The sequence below is a fragment of the Salmo salar genome, chromosome ssa09 (assembly GCF_905237065.1).
Source record: "Salmo salar chromosome ssa09, Ssal_v3.1, whole genome shotgun sequence".
NCBI lineage: Eukaryota > Metazoa > Chordata > Actinopteri > Salmoniformes > Salmonidae > Salmo > Salmo salar.
The window spans coordinates 102,424,330-102,441,553 of NC_059450.1; the positions used below are offsets into that span (position 1 = coordinate 102,424,330).

Here is a 17,224-nt window from a genome sequence, read left to right on the forward strand (position 1 = left end):
CCCTCACTGTGGTCACATCTACGTGACAAACAGACTCGACACACTCTGCTAAATCTCAGGTACAACAGTGAACATCATGAGTCATCGGACCGTTGAAGATCGTTGAAGACCTTTGAAACTCAACTGCTGTGTAATCTAAACACAATGCTGTCTCCTCTCAGAGTGGCTCCTCAACTTCCAAAGAAAATAAACATTTCCAACAAGATTTACAATATAATGTACAAGCTTTATTTCCACTGGAAAACACAACATCCATGAGCAGAAAAAATGAAATGCTAATAAAATAGCTGTATTTTAGACATATAAACTCATTACACATGAAACACTTTGCATAATATAAAATACATTAACAAGCAGTGGGGAGTAAAGAGCATTGTTCTACACACACAAATTGCAGCTTAGATGGGTTTTGGTCAACACACGACAATTCACCAGTATATTCAAACAGATAATGTAAAAAAATGCATGAGTAAATATTTATGAATAAATAGACCACTGTTACCTCCGTTTGACATTGCCTTGTGGATCAACTTCAGAGATAAAAGTATGATGAAAACAAATCCTACCGCCAGGTTGTATAGCTAATAAAATACATGACAAAAGCCTTCGGAACAACAAACAGATGTAGGATCTTAATTTGAGACAGTTTGCTACTGCAGGAAAATAATCCTGCAGCAACAGGAAATGTGAATTATTATGTGGATGATAATTAATGGATATTTTTGTTGGGGTTGATACATTTCTTTTAGGAAAATCAAGTTTGAAAATTTCAAAGCGGAAATTACACACTTTAGAAGCATTTCTAATGCTCAAATGCACTGCAAGTTTGCATTTCCTGCTGTGCAGGAAAATTCTCAGAAATAAAAGAGTAATCAAATGAAGTTTCTACATCCGTTACATGTTGTGTATGAGTATGAGAAGGCATGTACCACGTCTATACCAGAGAAGACACAGAACAAATTCCATCAGCAGAATGATAACATAGACAACAGCACGAAGACTGGTATACTGGTAGAAGGGGATCACTGAGACGGATTCTGGAAGGGAAAGGGACATCACTCTCAAAAACAGTATCTGAATAGGCACTTGCTGATGTATTTAGACAAACTGAGCTCACAATAACCATGTTTATTTAATACACCTTCTCCTTGTGTAGTTATACTACTGACTGACCTATCCTCTCCAAGTGGGATGGAACTGGTGGCTCCAGGAGGATTAACAACCAAAATATATAAAACAATGATATACACAGTATGTACAATAATTATATACAGTATTAGTCTTGCAATACAGAAATAGACAAACAGAGGATTGTCATGATAATATTTTCACAGTTGATCTAAAACCAAACCAATGTTACTCACCTCTTCCTTGGGCTGTGACATTGCTGCTTGTCTCCTCCTGAACAGGTATGATTAAACTGAACTCTGACGGGGAACTAGTTGCTCCTGGAGGATTTACAACTGAAATAAATAAAACATTGATATGTGTACAATAATAATATATTAGTCTTGCAATACAACAATAGACCAACAGAAAATTGACACTTTTGAAATCACAGAAATTGATGGGCTCTAGTCTTCCTCACCATCTATGGTGATACCGAGGGGTTCACTATGCTGTGATGTCACAGTATCTTCACCCTCTATCACCAGCTCCACAGCACAGGTGATGAAGTTCTCTCCAGCACTGCTCATCTTCCTCTGCAGTTCCTCTTCTGCCACTCTCCCCACACAGACATTGTCTTTGTAGGGTTGTTTATTAAAGTGTGAGTCACCATTGTTCAGATAAAAGTAGCATGAGGTGCAAGCCTTGGCCTCACATCGAAGATTGAGGTAATTCCCGATCTTCTCCACATGAACACTGGGCATTCCAATTGGATCTGTTAGTAAATTGTGAAAGTAATTTATCAAGTCAATTAACAAGTGGGAAGTGTACTCTGGTAAACATGTGCTTTGGAGTACTGTAAAACTGTCACTTACCACTCACTATAAGTCTTCGAGCATCACTAGGTTTTGAGGTTTTGATCGTTTTATCTTCTCTATTCTGTAGAATTACACAGCTGAGATCAACTTCAGTCTTGTTCCACTTTTTGAACTCATTCCATAACAACTTGAACTGGCAAGCACCCTGCTTGTAATCCAGTTTTCTTATAGGGTTGGGTTGGTGATCTCTGTAGAACTTGCACTCTGTGCCTTTTGGTGACTCACAGCGTACTGTAACAGGTGTAGCTACATTGATGTACCCAGAGGAAAATACAATAGTGGGAGTGGGAACCGAATCTGTTTAGAGAAATAGAGAGAATCTATGAAATTGTGAAAGATAAGAATCTTGGTTCAGAATGTGTTTGTATGTGGAGTATCACTTCCTTGTCTCTCTATTTGCAACTAAATACATTTCTTAATAAAGATAATGCACTTTAAGCATTGTGCTACTCTATATTAGTTGTGAAAAGTAGTGTACTAATCTGTCATCAAAAAAATACTTTTATACCTGAAATAAATCAATAGCTGTTGAGCTGGATAATTAATGAAGTGCCATTTGGTAATATGTACCTGCACAACTTTCTTTTACCGCAACACCGGCGACATCTTTGAACAAGGTAAAAACAACTTAGTGAGACATTTTACAAGCCTTACTATAAGGCATAATAAAGGCTCATATATACTTAGAACAAGTTATAAAGCATACATTAAGTAACATATTACCAAAACTTAAAATCAGTGTAAAGACATATTGATCCAAAGACTAAAATAATTGAATACTCACAAATGAGAAGAATATAAGACAAAGACATATTTTCCACTTTCTTCCGTCAGTGAAGTGAACTCCACACATAGATTGTCATGTGAGAAAACTGATGTGTGTTTGGTAGGACACAGAAAAACCTACAGAGGAGGAAGATATGGAGACTCACGTCTGATGTTGTGACAGATCATTAGTGACGCTGAAGAAAATGACCTTATTTTCATTGACCACTAAGGAGCTGTCCATGTGGTCCACCCTACATTAAACTTCCTGAAAATATAGGTAACTACAGCACAGCTATATCAAATATGAGAACTCCTGTGATTAATTGATCAAAAAAACTTGTTGACTTTTCAAAGAGTTACTTTAAACTATACACACACAAATAAACAAAACCAAAACTAAATATGCAGTAGCTTAACAGCAACATCACCCTAACAACTGTGGTTCTAATTCTCAGAGTAAAAAAACTGAAAAGACATTATGAAAGCTTAACCTTGTTTATTCTTCCCAGAGGATCAATACAGCTGCATTAGACAAAAACAGTTTCACACAAGCACTGATATTTAACTGTTCCTCATAGGCTGACTCTCCTTCTCCATATCTGTACAAACATCGTTCTTTACTGCTAGGCAGGACACTAGTGATACGGCCCATAAACTTTTACTTCTCCCTAAAGTGACCTGACCTGACCTCAACCCCCCCATCCATAATCCATGGCCCTCTCCCCTTATCAATGCCTTCCACATGTAATTACTTCCCTGCACTAAACACATTCCAAGCTTAATTGCTCACACTATATACCTTCCTCCTATAACCATTAACTTCTGGTGTAGACCCTCTAAACCTCAGCACTCCATCAGTGACATTAATATGTATATTTTCATATTCTCAAAACCCATCACAACACACACATTGACATGATCAAATGAGTTCAGTTACTGATCTATTGGGTTTACTTGAAGTTGGACAATTTGATGGATAGTTTCTTGTTTGAGCTTTTTCACCCCACGACTTTTATAGCTTTGTAATGGAGGTGACTAATGCTTCTCCAAATGAGGAAATGGCAGATACCTTGATCCATGTCTGTTTAGTTTACATAATAAATATTTCCAGTCAGAGTAACCAGTCTGTGTCAACTAAATTATGGCTTGGATTGCATCCACAGATCATATTACTTTTGTGGATTTTTGGCGAACTTCGTTTTTTGGAAGCAAATCCAAGCATTGAAGAAATGGAAAACAGGAATCCAAATATATACTGCTCAAAAAAATAAAGGGAACACTTAAATAACACATCCTAGATCTGAATGAAATAAATAATCTTATTAAATACTTTTTTCTTTACATAGTTGAATGTGCTGAAAACAAAATCACACAAAAATAATCAATGGAAATCCAATTTATCAACCCATAGATGTCTGGATTTGAAGTCACACTCAAAATTAAAGTGGAAAACCACACTACAGGCTGATCCAACTTTGATTTAATGTCCTTAAAACAAGTCAAAATTAGGCTCAGTGGTGTGTGTGGCCTCCACGTGCCTGTATGACCTCCCTACAACGCCTGGGCGTGCTCCTGATGAGGTGGCGGATGGTCTCCTGAGGGATCTCCTCCCAGACCTGGACTAAAGCATCCGCCAACTCCTGGACAGTCTGTGGTGCAACGTGGCATTGGTGGATGGAGCGAGACATGATGTCCCAGATGTGCTCAATTGGATTCAGGTCTGGGGAACGGGCGGGCCAGTCCATAGCATCAATGCCTTCCTCTTGCAGGAACTGCTGACACACTCCAGCCACATGAGGTCTAGCATTGTCTTGCATTAGGAGGAACCCAGGGCCAACCGCACCAGTATATGGTCTCACAAGGGGTCTGAGGATCTCATCTCGGTACCTAATGGCAGTCAGGCTACCTCTGGCGAACACATGGAGGGCTGTGCAGCCCCCCAAAGAAATGCCACCCACACCATGACTGACCCACCGCCAAACCGGTCATGCTGGAGGATGTTCCAGGCAGCAGAACGTTCTCCACGGCGTCTCCAGACTCTGTCACGTCTGTCACATGTGCTCAATGTGAACCTGCTTTCATCTGTGAAGAGCACAGGGCGCCAGTGGCGAATTTGCCAATCTTGGTGTTCTCTGGCAAATGCCAAACGTCCTGCACGGTGTTGGGCTGTAAGCACAACCCCCACCTGTGGACGTCGGGCCCTCATACCACCCTCATGGAGTCTGTTTCTGACCGTTTGAGCAGACACATGCACATTTGTGGCCTGCTGGAGGTCATTTTGCAGGGCTCTGGCAGTGCTTCTCCTGCTCCTCCTTGCACAAAGGCAAAGGTAGCGGTCCTGCTGCTGGGTTGTTGCCTTCCTACGGCCTCCTCCACGTCTCCTGATGTACTGGCCTGTCTTCTGGTAGCGCCTCCATGCTCTGGACACTACGCTGACATACACAGCAACCTTCTTGCCACAGCTCGCATTGATGTGCCATCCTGGATGAGCTGCACTACCTGAGCCACTTGTGTGGGTTGTAGACTCCGTCTCATGCTACCACTAGAGTGAAAGCACCGCCAGCATTCAAAAGTGACCAAAACATCAGCCAGGAAGCATAGGAACTGAGAAGTGGTCTGTGGTCCCCACCTGCAGAACCACTCCTTTATTGGGGGTGTCTTGCTAATTGCCTATTATTTCCACCTGTTGTCAATTCCATTTGCACAACAGCATGTGAAATGTATTGTCAATCAGTGTTGCTTCCTAAGGGGACAGTTTGATTTCACAGAAGTGTGATTGACTTGGAGTTACATTGTGTTGTTTAAGTGTTCCCTTTATTTTTTTGAGCAGTGTATTTTAGTTGTTTTTTATTTCATCACCACCAATTAATTGTTTCACATTTTTTGGTAAATGTAATGGCTTCGGTAGTCGGGTAGGAGGAATGAGGCGCAGGAAGCAGCAAACACAGGGAGTGGTGTTTTTAATAACACTGGATAATAAACAAAAGTTCCCAAACATAGGGAATAAATACAAATAGGCGACCAGGTAAAGCCGACGAACAACACGTCGTCAATGAACAAAATGAATCCCGCACAAACAACGGACGGGCCAGCTAAACTAAATACCCCCTCTAATAGCTAATTGGCCACTGGTGCCCAAAACCAAAAAAAAGGAAAACCAAAAAGGGGATCGGTAGTAGCTAATAGGCCGGTGACGACGACCGCCGAGCGCCACCCGAGCAGGAGGGGGCGCCACCGTCGGTGGGAATCGTGACAGTAAACCACAGGTGGAAAGGTTATGGATTGTTTCTCAAATAATTAAGATTTCTGTAAGAGTACTGGATAACATTGACATCAACTCCTTGTTGGACGCACCAGTTTCTTTTTAAAGGTTGGACATTTTTTTATGTGAATCTTGCAATATATCCAGAAATTATACAACTGGCATTTTATTTATTTAAATTGTTGAATGATAGATGTTTTTCTCATCCATCTGGGTTTGAGGGCTAGGGACAGAGTGTTAGGGTACCAGTTGCAGCACAATGGCTCATTGTAGCACATCTCAGCCTAGATCATGACCACAATTCCATTACTGTGTCTTTCCACACCTCTGCACCTATGCATGTTCTCTGACAAGTCATTGTATATTGATAGATATAGACATGAGCTTCATATGAATAGATGTATTGAGAGCCCTTTGTGGTGTTGTTTTTCAGGGGTGATGTTGGTGTAGATGTGGGTCACCCATTTCTACTCTGCCTTCTCCTCATCTATAGAAATAGAGCTGTATCTGTATTAGTGTAATGAATACTCAGGGCGAAAAAGGTGTAGATTCACGCGCAGAGCGCAGTAGATGTTTATTAGGCCTTCGCAGAAGGCAGGAATCGTGGTCACAGGCAATGGTCAAACACAGGTAGGCAGTCAAAAACAAACAATACCTCACAATGATACAAACAGAAAGAACTAAACTAAATACCGAGCTGATGAGACCAGGTGAGAAACGAACACAGGTGAAATCAATGAACAAAAATGAAAGACAGGGCTACGTTCCAGAACACAAAGTAACAGTGCTACGTTCAAGAACACAAAGAAAAAGAACACAAGGTTGACTAAAGAAAGTGAAGCAGAACCTTACAATGAGCACTACCCCCACTGTGGTCACGTCTACATGACAAACAGACACAAAACACCCAGCTAAAGCTCAGGTACAACAGTGAACATCATGAGACAGACCATTGAAACACAACGGCTGTGTAATCTAAACAACACAATTTCTCTTCCAGAGAAAAGAAACAACATTTCCAACAAGATTTACAACATACTGTACAAGCTTTATTTCCACTGGAAAACACAACATACAAGAGCAGAAAAAAATTCAATGCTAATAAAATTGCTATATTTAACATATACAAACACATTACACATTAAACACTGTGCATAATATAAAAATTCATTCACAAGGTGCATGAAATTGCAACTTGTTCGAATGTAATAACTTCTACTCCTATTGACTTCTGGTTTATAAAAACATTGACACATCATACTCTCCAGCCATATCCAACTTGAACTCCCCAGCAAGGTCACATCCTCATAGCATAGTGCAGACTTGAGTTCTCTTCCTGTAAGAGAGCGAAAACATACCATAATGCACCATAAGCAGTGAACAGTTACACCATAATACACTCTAACCATAGTGGATAGTAAAGAGTATAGTTATACTCTACACACACCATTTGCAGCTCATATGGGTTTTGCCAGTCAAGAGCAGTTTCCAGCACATTCAAACAGATGATATGAAAATGTACAGTTAAATAAATAGATCACTCTCACCTCCTACTGTTATTTCCTCGTTCATCACCTTCAGAAACAAAAGTATAATGAGAGTGTAACTAACAGGCCCTGATTGTATAGCTGACAACAGCCTTTGGAACAACATACAACTTGCCATGTCTACACCAGAGAAAACACAGAAGAGATTCCACCAGAAGGATGAGAACATAGATACCGGCACGGAGACCGATGTAGAGGGGGATCATTGAGGAAGGGTCTGGAAGGGAAAAGGACATCATGTATCATGTTCATTTCACATCAATGTTCATAATGTCCTGCAATTGTGAGCATCTATGTCTAAACCACCTAAATGTACATACCTTCTTCTTGGGTAGTTAGGCTGATGACTTCACTGACTGCCTTCTCCTCTCCAGGTGGGATGGAACTGAAGTCTGCTATGGAACCTGTGGCTCCTGTAGGATTTACAGCTGAAAATATGATTCAAATATGAACAATTATTCATCAGCCATGCACTGCAGCTGCAGCAATAGATAGATTTCACTGAAATGGATGGGATCCTCACCATCTACGGTGATACTGAGAGGTTCACTGTGCTGTGATGTCACAGAATTCCCCTTTATCACCATCTCCACAGCACATGTGATGAAAATCTCTCCAGGGCTGCTCCTCTTCATCATCGTCAGTAGCTCCTCTTGGGCAACTCTCCCCACGCAAACATTATCTTTGTAGGGTTGCTTTTTGAAGTGTAAGTCACCATTGTTCAGGTAAAAGTAATATATGAGGTGCCATGTTGAGCCTCACACCTGAGATTGAGGTAATTCCCTCTCTGCTCCACGTCAACACTGGGTTTCCCAATTGGATCTGTTTGAAAAAAGTAAGATAATAGATACAATATGAGTGAACCCAGTGTGTTCTGGGTAACAATAACTGAACAAGTTCCCGAGGACCTAATTTAGGCCCTAGGGTAAAATTGTTACTCACCACTCACATGAAGTCTTCGAGTGTCACTACGTTCTGAAGATATCGTTTTCCCTTCTCTCTTCTGTAGAATAGCACAGCTGAGATCTACTTCACTCTTGTTCCAGGTTTTGAACTCATCCCAGAACAATGTGAATTGTCAAACACTGTTGTAGTCCACTTTTCTTATTGGGGTTGGATCCTGGTCTCTGTAAAAACAGCACTCTGTACCTTCTGTTGATTCACAGCGTACTTTGACAGATCTGGCTGCATTGATGTACCCAGGGGATAATACAATGCTTGAACTGGAGACAGAATCTGTTTGGATTTAAATATATAAATAGTGAGAATTCAAATTGTTAAAGCTGTCAATCGTAGACTGAAATCTATGTATGTTTCTGAAACTGTTGTGGCTAAATAATGTACATTTAAAGAACGAGTTGTAGAAACGGTATCACCAAACTGCTGTAGTGACAAATCGTATATGAAAGACAATAGCCTATCTCTAATATCATTCCTCAACTAATGACATGATGTAATACATACCTGCAGAACATTTTCTAACTGCAACACCGGCCACAACTTTAACAAGGATAACAGGAAGACATTTTAAACAAGGGATTTCAGTTAACATAAGATACACACTATACACTCTAAATATAAATGGGTTGAAATAAGGGACAATTGAATACTCACAAATCATTAGAAAATAAGATGGAGACATATTTTCCTCTTTCTGCCGTCAACGAATAAGATTCTGAGGTGAGAGCTGATCTGTGCTTAGGACAAAGAACAGCCCAAAGAGGATATGGAGACTCTGGGCAGGTCTGAAGTCACGTTGAATTAGAGCTGGGCGATATGGACAACAATCCTTATCAGCATAAATGTACTGAATTATCACAATAACGGTAAATTGAACAATAAGTTTAGAACATAATGTGCACCACAGTAATTGTTTTATATTACCCTGAATACTATTACTACTTTGAATGTTGTAGCTATCAATTGTCCTATTAACAATTAAACGTATTTCATTTTAAACTTCAGATTTCTCTAGTAGGGCCCTATAGATTATTTATCGTAATGAACAATATCAGCTAAATGTCCACGATAAGTGTCAGTTTGGTTGGTGTCGATAATTTTAGGTTTATGATCCCAGCTCTATGTTGAAATGTATGACTTTTTTCATTGTCCACTAAATTGCTGCCCATGTAATGAACCCTCAATACTGCTTACTGAAACTATAGATGAACAGTAAAGTGATGAGTAAAGAACGCATTTTAACTAGTCAAAGGTAATTTATTGCATCTAAGCTATTGTTTAGACACATTATTCAGGTGGCTAATGCATCTCCAACAGAGAGAATTTAATAATCCACGGTGGGGGACCAAGGATATCTCTACGCCACCTTTACCGTTGTGGATTCATTTGAACAGTTGAACAAATGATAAGTTACCAATTCCAGATGTTTAAACTAACATACATGTTTCACATTTCAGGGACCCTGAACAGATTTCCAGTTTCAGAATATAAATAATTAGAAGCAACTTTGAGTAGCCATTATTTGAAAATCAGGATCTCAAAATCATGACATGGACTCGTAGATCTTAAAATACCCCTTCTCATTGGACAAAATGATATAGAAACAGCTAATAAAACATCTGGTGGAGGGGCAGACCTATTGGCTATGCAGTTTCTGGTTGTCTGTAAAAAGAAATGGGTAATTGAAAATGTTGGCTATTTTAAGAAGTGGGTATCTGGGTGTGTGCTTTCCAGTGCCTTCAGAAAGTATTCATACCCCTAGACTTATTCCACATTTTGACAGAACTACATAGTTCCTTGGTTGAGATGGGAGAACATGCCAGAAGTATAACATTCTCTACAGCACTTCACCAATCTGGCCTTTATGGGAGAGTGGCCAGACAGAAGACACTCCTGAGAAAAAGGCACATAACCACATGCCTTTACATTTTACATTTTAGTCATTTAGCAGACACTCTTATCCAGAGCAACTTACAGTAGCGAATGCATACATTTCATTTCATGCATTTATTTTGTACTGGCCCCCCGTGGGAATCAAACCCACAACCCTGGTGTTGCACACACCATGCTGGCATTGCAAACACCATGCTCTACCAACTGAGCCACAGGGAAATCACAAAGTTTGCCAAAAGACATGTGAAAGATCATACCGCAAAAGATTCTGTGGTCTAATGAGAACAAAAATGCACTCTTTGGCCTCCTTGGCAGCCCTTAGGCCGTTTTGGGCGCAGTGTAAACTGCCACCGCTATTTAAGAAAACATTCTTGGAGTTCCCCCCTCACTCCAGGTTCCACCTTTTGCTGTGGGGATGTTATTCAGCGGCAGGGACTGGGAGACTAATCAGGATAGAGGGAAAGATGAACGGAGCAAAGCTTGTAGCATCATACACAAGAAGACTCCAGGCTGTAATCGCTGCCAAAGGTGCTTCAACAAAGTACTGAGTAAAGGGTCTGAATGCTTATGTAAATGTGATATTTATGTTTTTTAAAAATCTGTTTTTGCTTTGTCATAATGGGGTATTGTGTGTAGATTGATGAGGGAAAAAAAACAATTTTATTCATTTTAGAATAAGGCTTCAATGTAACAAAATGTTGAAAAAGTCAAGGGGTGTGAATACTTTCCGAATGCACTGTATATCTAAGTGTGATACGTGCTGCTTTGTTCTGTACCAACTGCAATTTACCTATGTCCCTCTTTGCCACACATGCCCACACAGCTGGACAGTAGTCCAGGTGCAACACAACTATAGCCTGTAGGACCTGTCTGGTTGACTGAGATGTCAAAAAGGCAGAGCAATGGATACAAACTCCAGTTCCGAGGCCGACCGCCACCCTACAGGGGTATCTGGGTCACCTCAGTGACTGACGGGGTGAGAAAGGAGGCACTTTTTGGGATATAAAGAAGGATTTTATCTAACTAAACAACACTACATGTTATAGCTGGGACCCTTTGGATTACAAATCAGAGGAAGATTTTCAAAAAGTAGGTGAATATTTAATCGCTATTTGTGAATTTATGAAACTAGTGCCGGTGGAAAAATATTTTGATGTGGGGCGCCGTCCTCTAACAATCGCATGGCATGCTTTCGCTGTTATAGCTATTGTAAATCGGACAGTGCAGTTAGATTAACAAGAATTTAAGCTTTCAACCGATATTAGACACGTATATGTACCCAAATGTTTAATATCCATAATTGTATGATTATTTATTTGAATTGCGCCCCCTCCAGTTTCACGGGAAGTTGTCCCGCTAGCGGGAAGCCTAGGCTTAAGAAGTTTTAATCAAAATCACTGGCTTATGAATTCAAAGTTCTCCCTGGCGCTGCATACATTCACAAAGTGCATGGACACAGTTCCATCATCTATCACGTCCCAGGGCATTCTAGTGCTCAAATACTTGGCTGGTGTGTGCTCAAGTGTGTGCCAGAAGTTCCTCAGCCTACTTACTTCGGCTGCTCTGTTGAGTGCCAGAAGTTCCTCGGCCTAATCACTTCGGCTGCTCTGTTGATTCCGCTGGGCCTTCTGCACCTTCACTCCAGCGATGGTTCAACTCTCACCATCTACACCCGAGACGACACAGACATCGTCAGCTGTCAGTGACAAATGCATGGGTGAGGACTCTGTTGAAGTGGCACCCTCACTCCTTCTTGTCAGAGGGAGTTCACAACTCCATTTTTCTCCTCCCTTCCTATACGCAGAAACTCAAACAGAAAGTAACCGTGCTACGGACTATTCAAAGCTGGTCTGACCAATCGGAATCCATGCTTCAAGATTGTTTTGATCACGAGGACTGGGATATGTTCCGGGTAGCCTCTGACAATAATATTGACGAATACTGAGTTAATCAGGAAATGTATAGGAGATGTTGTACCCACTGTGACTATTAAAACCTACCCAAACCAGAAACTGTGGATAGATGGCAGCATTCGGGCAATACTGAAAGCGCAAACCACCGCATTTAACCATGGCAAGGTGATTGGGAATATGGCCGAATACAAACAGCGTAGTTATTCCCTCCGTAAAGCAATCAAACAAGAAAAACGTCAGTACAGAGACAAAGTGGAGTCTCAATTCAACGGCTCAGACACAAGACATATGTGGCAGGGTCGACAGACCATCATGGACTACAAAGGGAAAACCAGCCACGTCGCGGACACCAACATCTTGCTTCCGGATAAGCCAAACATCTTTTTTTTCTTCACTTTAATAATTAGAACACTAGTCATTTTAATGTTTACATATTTTGCACTACTCATCTCATATTCTATTCTATTCTACTGTATTTTAGACTATACCAGTCCAGCATTGCACGTCCAAATATTGATATATTCTTAACTCCATTCCTTTACTTTAAATGTGTGTGTATTGTTGTGAAATTGTTAGATATTACTTGCTAGATATTACTGCCCTGTTGGAGCTAGAAACACAAGCATTTTGCTACACCTGCAATATTATCTGCTACACATCTGTATGTGACCAATCAAATTTGATTTGATTTGGAGAGCACAGGTGGACCTGTTCGCATCTCAGAAGAACACTCGTTGCCCCAGCTGGTTCTCGGTGTCAGACCTTCCAGGCCCTCTGAGTCTGGATGCCCTCGCTCACGATTGGCCGACTACGACACTTTATGTGTTCCCACCATTTCCCCTGATCACATCTATGCTAGATAGGGTCAGCTTGACGGGCCACCTGCTGCTCCTTATAGCCCCATACTGGCCGAGACGACCATGGTTCAGCCTCCTGTTGTCCCTCCTGTCAGGGACCCCATGGCAGCTACCGCAGAGGACCGACCTGCTCTCTCAGGCTCAGAAGACACTGTGGCATCCGGACCTGCACCCCCTCCAGCTTTGGGCTTGGCCTCTAAGAGGTGTAAATGGGCCAGTCTAGGCATTCAGGACATTGTGGTGAACATGCTGCAGAACGTCAGGGCTTCCTCCATCAACTCGTCATATCAGATTCTGTGGGACATATTATGTACTTGGTTTGAGGGTCATAATGTTGCCCCCAAGTCGGGTGATGGACAAACAGTTAAAAAATGTTTTACAATCACTGCTTGATGCAGCCTGAGCGGAGTCCACTTTGAGTGTATTTAGCCGCAATCACTTCATGCCATGATGATGGCCTAGAGGGACCCATGGGTGGCCATCTATTGCTCTCCAAGTTAATGGAGTTCGACATCTGCATCCAGCAAAGGCCCGTTCGGTGCTAAGCTGGGACCTTGACATGGTGCTGTTAGCACTTACTAAGCCACCCTTCGAGCCCCTGGGGTTAATGTCTTTGAAGCACCTATCCATAAAGGTGGAATTCCTGTTGCCTATTACCTCCACTAAGAGGGCCAGTGAATGTCATGCTCTTTCGGTGAGTGCTATCCACTGGCCTAACCCATCTTTCTTGCCGAAAGTCCTGTCTGACAGGCATGTGAACCGTGCTTGATGCACCGGGCACAGCACATTGGACACTTGAGTTACACAGACAAAGACAATACGACAGTCTGATCAGCTGTGCGTTTGCTATGGTCAGAGAGTTCTGGGGAAGAGCCTATCGAAACAGAGATTCTCAAATTGGATTGTGGACACTATACCTACAGCATCTCAGCTGGCCGGGTGGCCTCTGCCATCTGCTGTAGTGGCGCATTCTACTAGAGGAGTAACTCCATCGTGGGCCCTTCTCCAAGGAGTTCCCCTTGATGACATTTGTGCCTCGGCCAGTTGGGCATCGTCTAGCACCTTTGCTAGGTACTATCGAGTCAATATTGCCGCAGCCAATGAGGTCGGGACGGCCATGTTGGGTGTTGTCTCCACTTCCCTGGATGGGGACGGAGGGACACAGCAATCATGACTGCCCGAGCTCAGTCCTATGGGACTTCGCTCTTTGCTTGGCCATGACTACTTCATCAATTAATCTGGAATTGTGATACCATATTGGAGGGATCCAATATAGTGCTACATAACGAAGGTTACATATGTAACCACGGTTATGTGAGCAATTGGATCACTCCAATCCTTGTGCCTCAAAAAAGACAAGAGGTGGAAGTAGTGTGACGGTAGCTATTTAAGGGGGTCAGCCACAGCACTACCCAGTACACGGGACTAATCTGAAATCCTTACTCGGAATGCATCCTGCTGCACGGAAGGATACGATATCGATACAGCCACTACCCATCTAAGTTAACAGAGTTTGACAAAATCTGCAAGGAATATTGGGAGAAAATCCCCAAATCCAGATGTACAAAGCTGTTACAGACATACCCAAGATGTCTAAAAGCTGTAATTGCCGCCAAAGGTGCTTCTACAAAGTATTGACAGGGTTGTGAATACTTACAGTGGGGGGAAAAAGTATTTGATCCCCTGCTGATTTTGTACGTTTGCCCACTGACAAAGAAATGATCAGTCTATAATTTTAATGGTAGGTTTATTTGAACAGTGAGAGACAGAATAACAACAAAAATATCCAGAAAAACGCATGTCAGAAATGTTAAAAATTGATTTGCATTTTAATGAGGGAAATAAGTATTTGACCCCCTCTCAATCAGAAAGATTTCTGGCTTCCAGGTGTCTTTTATACAGATAACGAGCTGAGATTAGGAGCACACTCTTATAGGGAGTGCTCCTAACCGCACCTTGTTACCTGTAAAAAGACACCTGTCCACAGAAGCAATTAATCAATCAGATTCCAAACTCTCCACCATGGCCAAGACCAAAGAGCTCTCCAAGGATGTCAGGGACAAGATTGTAGACCTACACAAGGCTGGAATGGGCTACAAGACCATCGCCAAGCAGCTTGGTGAGAAGGTGACAACATTTGGTGCGATTATTCGCAAATGGAAGAAACACAAAAGAACTGTCAATATCCCTCGGCCTGGGGCTCCATGCAAGATCTCACCTCGTGGAGTTGCAATGATCATGAGAACGGTGAGGAATCAGCCCAGAACTACACGGGAGGATCTTGTCAATGATCTCAAGGCAGCTGGGACCATAGTCAACAAGAAAACAATTGGTAACACACTACGCCGTGAAGGACTGAAATCCTGCAGCGCCCGCAAGGTCCTCCTGCTCAAGAATACATATACATGCCCGTCTGAAGTTTGCCAATGAACATCTGAATGACTCAGAGGACAACTGGTGAATGTGTTGTGGTCAGATGAGACCAAAATGGAGCTATTTGACATCAACTCAACTCGCCGTGTTTGGAGGAGGAGGAATGCTGCCTATGACCCCAAGAACACCATCTCCACCGTCAAACATGGAGGTGGAAACATTATGCTTTGGGGGTGTTTTTCTGCTAAGGGGACAGGACAACTTCACTGCATCAAAGGGACGATGGACAGGGCCATGTACTGTCAAATCTTGGGTGAGAACCTCCTTCCCTGAGCCAGGGCATTGAAAATGGGTCGTGGATGGGTATTCCAGCATGACAATGACCCAAAACACACGGCCAAGGCAACAAAGGAGTTGCTCAAGAAGAAGCACATTAAGGTCCTGGAGTGGCCTAGCCAGTCTCCAGACCTTAATCCCATAGAAAATCTGTGGAGAGAGCTGAAGATTCGAGTTGCCAAACATCAGCCTCGAAACCTTAATGACTTGGAGAAGATCTGCAGAGGAGTGGGACAAAATCCCTCCTGAGATGTGTGCAAACCTGGTGGCCAACTACAAGAAACGTCTGACCTCTGTGATTGCCAACAAGGGTTTTGCCACCAAGTACTAAGTCATGTTTTGCAGAGGGGTCAAATACTTATTTCTCTCATTAAAATGTAAATCATTTTATAACATTTTTGACATGCGTTTTTCTGGATTTTTTGTTGTTATTCTGTCTCTCACTGTTCAAATAAACCTACCATTAAAATTATAGACTGATCATTTCTTCGTAAGTGGGAAAAGGTACAAAATCAGCAGGGGATCAAATACTTTTTTCCCTCACTGTATGTAAATTAGATATTTCTGTATTTCATTTTCAATAAATATGCTAACATTTCTAAAAACATGTTTTCACTTTGTCATTATGGGGCATTGTGTGTAGATGGGTGAGGGAAATGTAATTAATCAATGTTGATTTCAGGCTGTAACACAACAAAATGTGGAATAAGTCAAGAGGTATGAATACTTTCTGAAGTCACTGTACACCTCTGTAAGAAATTATCATGCACACAATGTTTTCTGAGAAGTCATTTCTATTGATAACTACCTGAGCTTCATATGAGATGTGTTGAAAGCCTTTTGAGCTTAATTGTGGTTAAGTCAAAAACAGTTTATGCTGCTTTGTTTTGCGTCTCGTCTCTGGAAATACACGAGTGTGAGTGAACGATCAGTACACCCCACATGTGGTCACTTCTACTTGACAAACAGAAGCACAAACAATCAGGCATCAAAAGACATCAGCCAGTTTAGTTACTGTGTTTATCACACTGTGTCACCACAAACTAGTTGTTAGAGTTTACCCCGATCTCTACGATCCCCCTCCTCCATTTCTAACCTCTGTTATTTCTCTAACTCACACAATCTTTCAGCCCCTTCTACTGGGCAAAAATGGTACCAACCATCCAAGGACTAATACAGTGATGATCCCTTCTGATTTCTTCCTCCATATCAACATAATCCAGGATGGGGAGAAAAAGCCCCTGAACTGCCTGAAAACTGAAATGATCTAACCTGTATTTCCTTAGGAAAACAGAACCACAAATAGCAGCATAAAATGGGAATGCTGTAA

At 41.7% G+C, this 17,224-nt stretch overlaps 1 protein-coding gene across 3 annotated transcripts; it reads right to left on the minus strand.

The window, feature by feature from the left end:
• Positions 1–131: 131 nt before the first annotated feature.
• Positions 132–3,170, minus strand: LOC123724135 (uncharacterized). Of its 3 annotated transcripts, none has more exons than XR_006756824.1 (6): positions 2,770–3,170; positions 2,494–2,591; positions 1,983–2,282; positions 1,589–1,882; positions 1,365–1,463; positions 132–1,037 (listed from the first exon to the last, which is right to left on the minus strand). XR_006756824.1 is itself a non-coding variant. In XM_045687080.1 (6 exons), exons 1-6 carry the CDS (start codon positions 2,795–2,797, stop codon positions 895–897), a joined length of 885 nt encoding a protein of 294 aa, XP_045543036.1. In that variant the 5' UTR covers positions 2,798–3,170; the 3' UTR covers positions 132–894. The 3 variants fall into 3 exon arrangements, 2 of the variants coding, with proteins under 2 accessions (XP_045543036.1, XP_045543035.1); XM_045687080.1 differs by having other exon boundaries at positions 1,365–1,448; positions 2,556–2,591; XM_045687079.1 differs by having other exon boundaries at positions 134–1,037; positions 2,556–2,591; positions 2,770–3,164.
• Between the last annotated feature and the right edge of the window lie 14,054 nt (positions 3,171–17,224).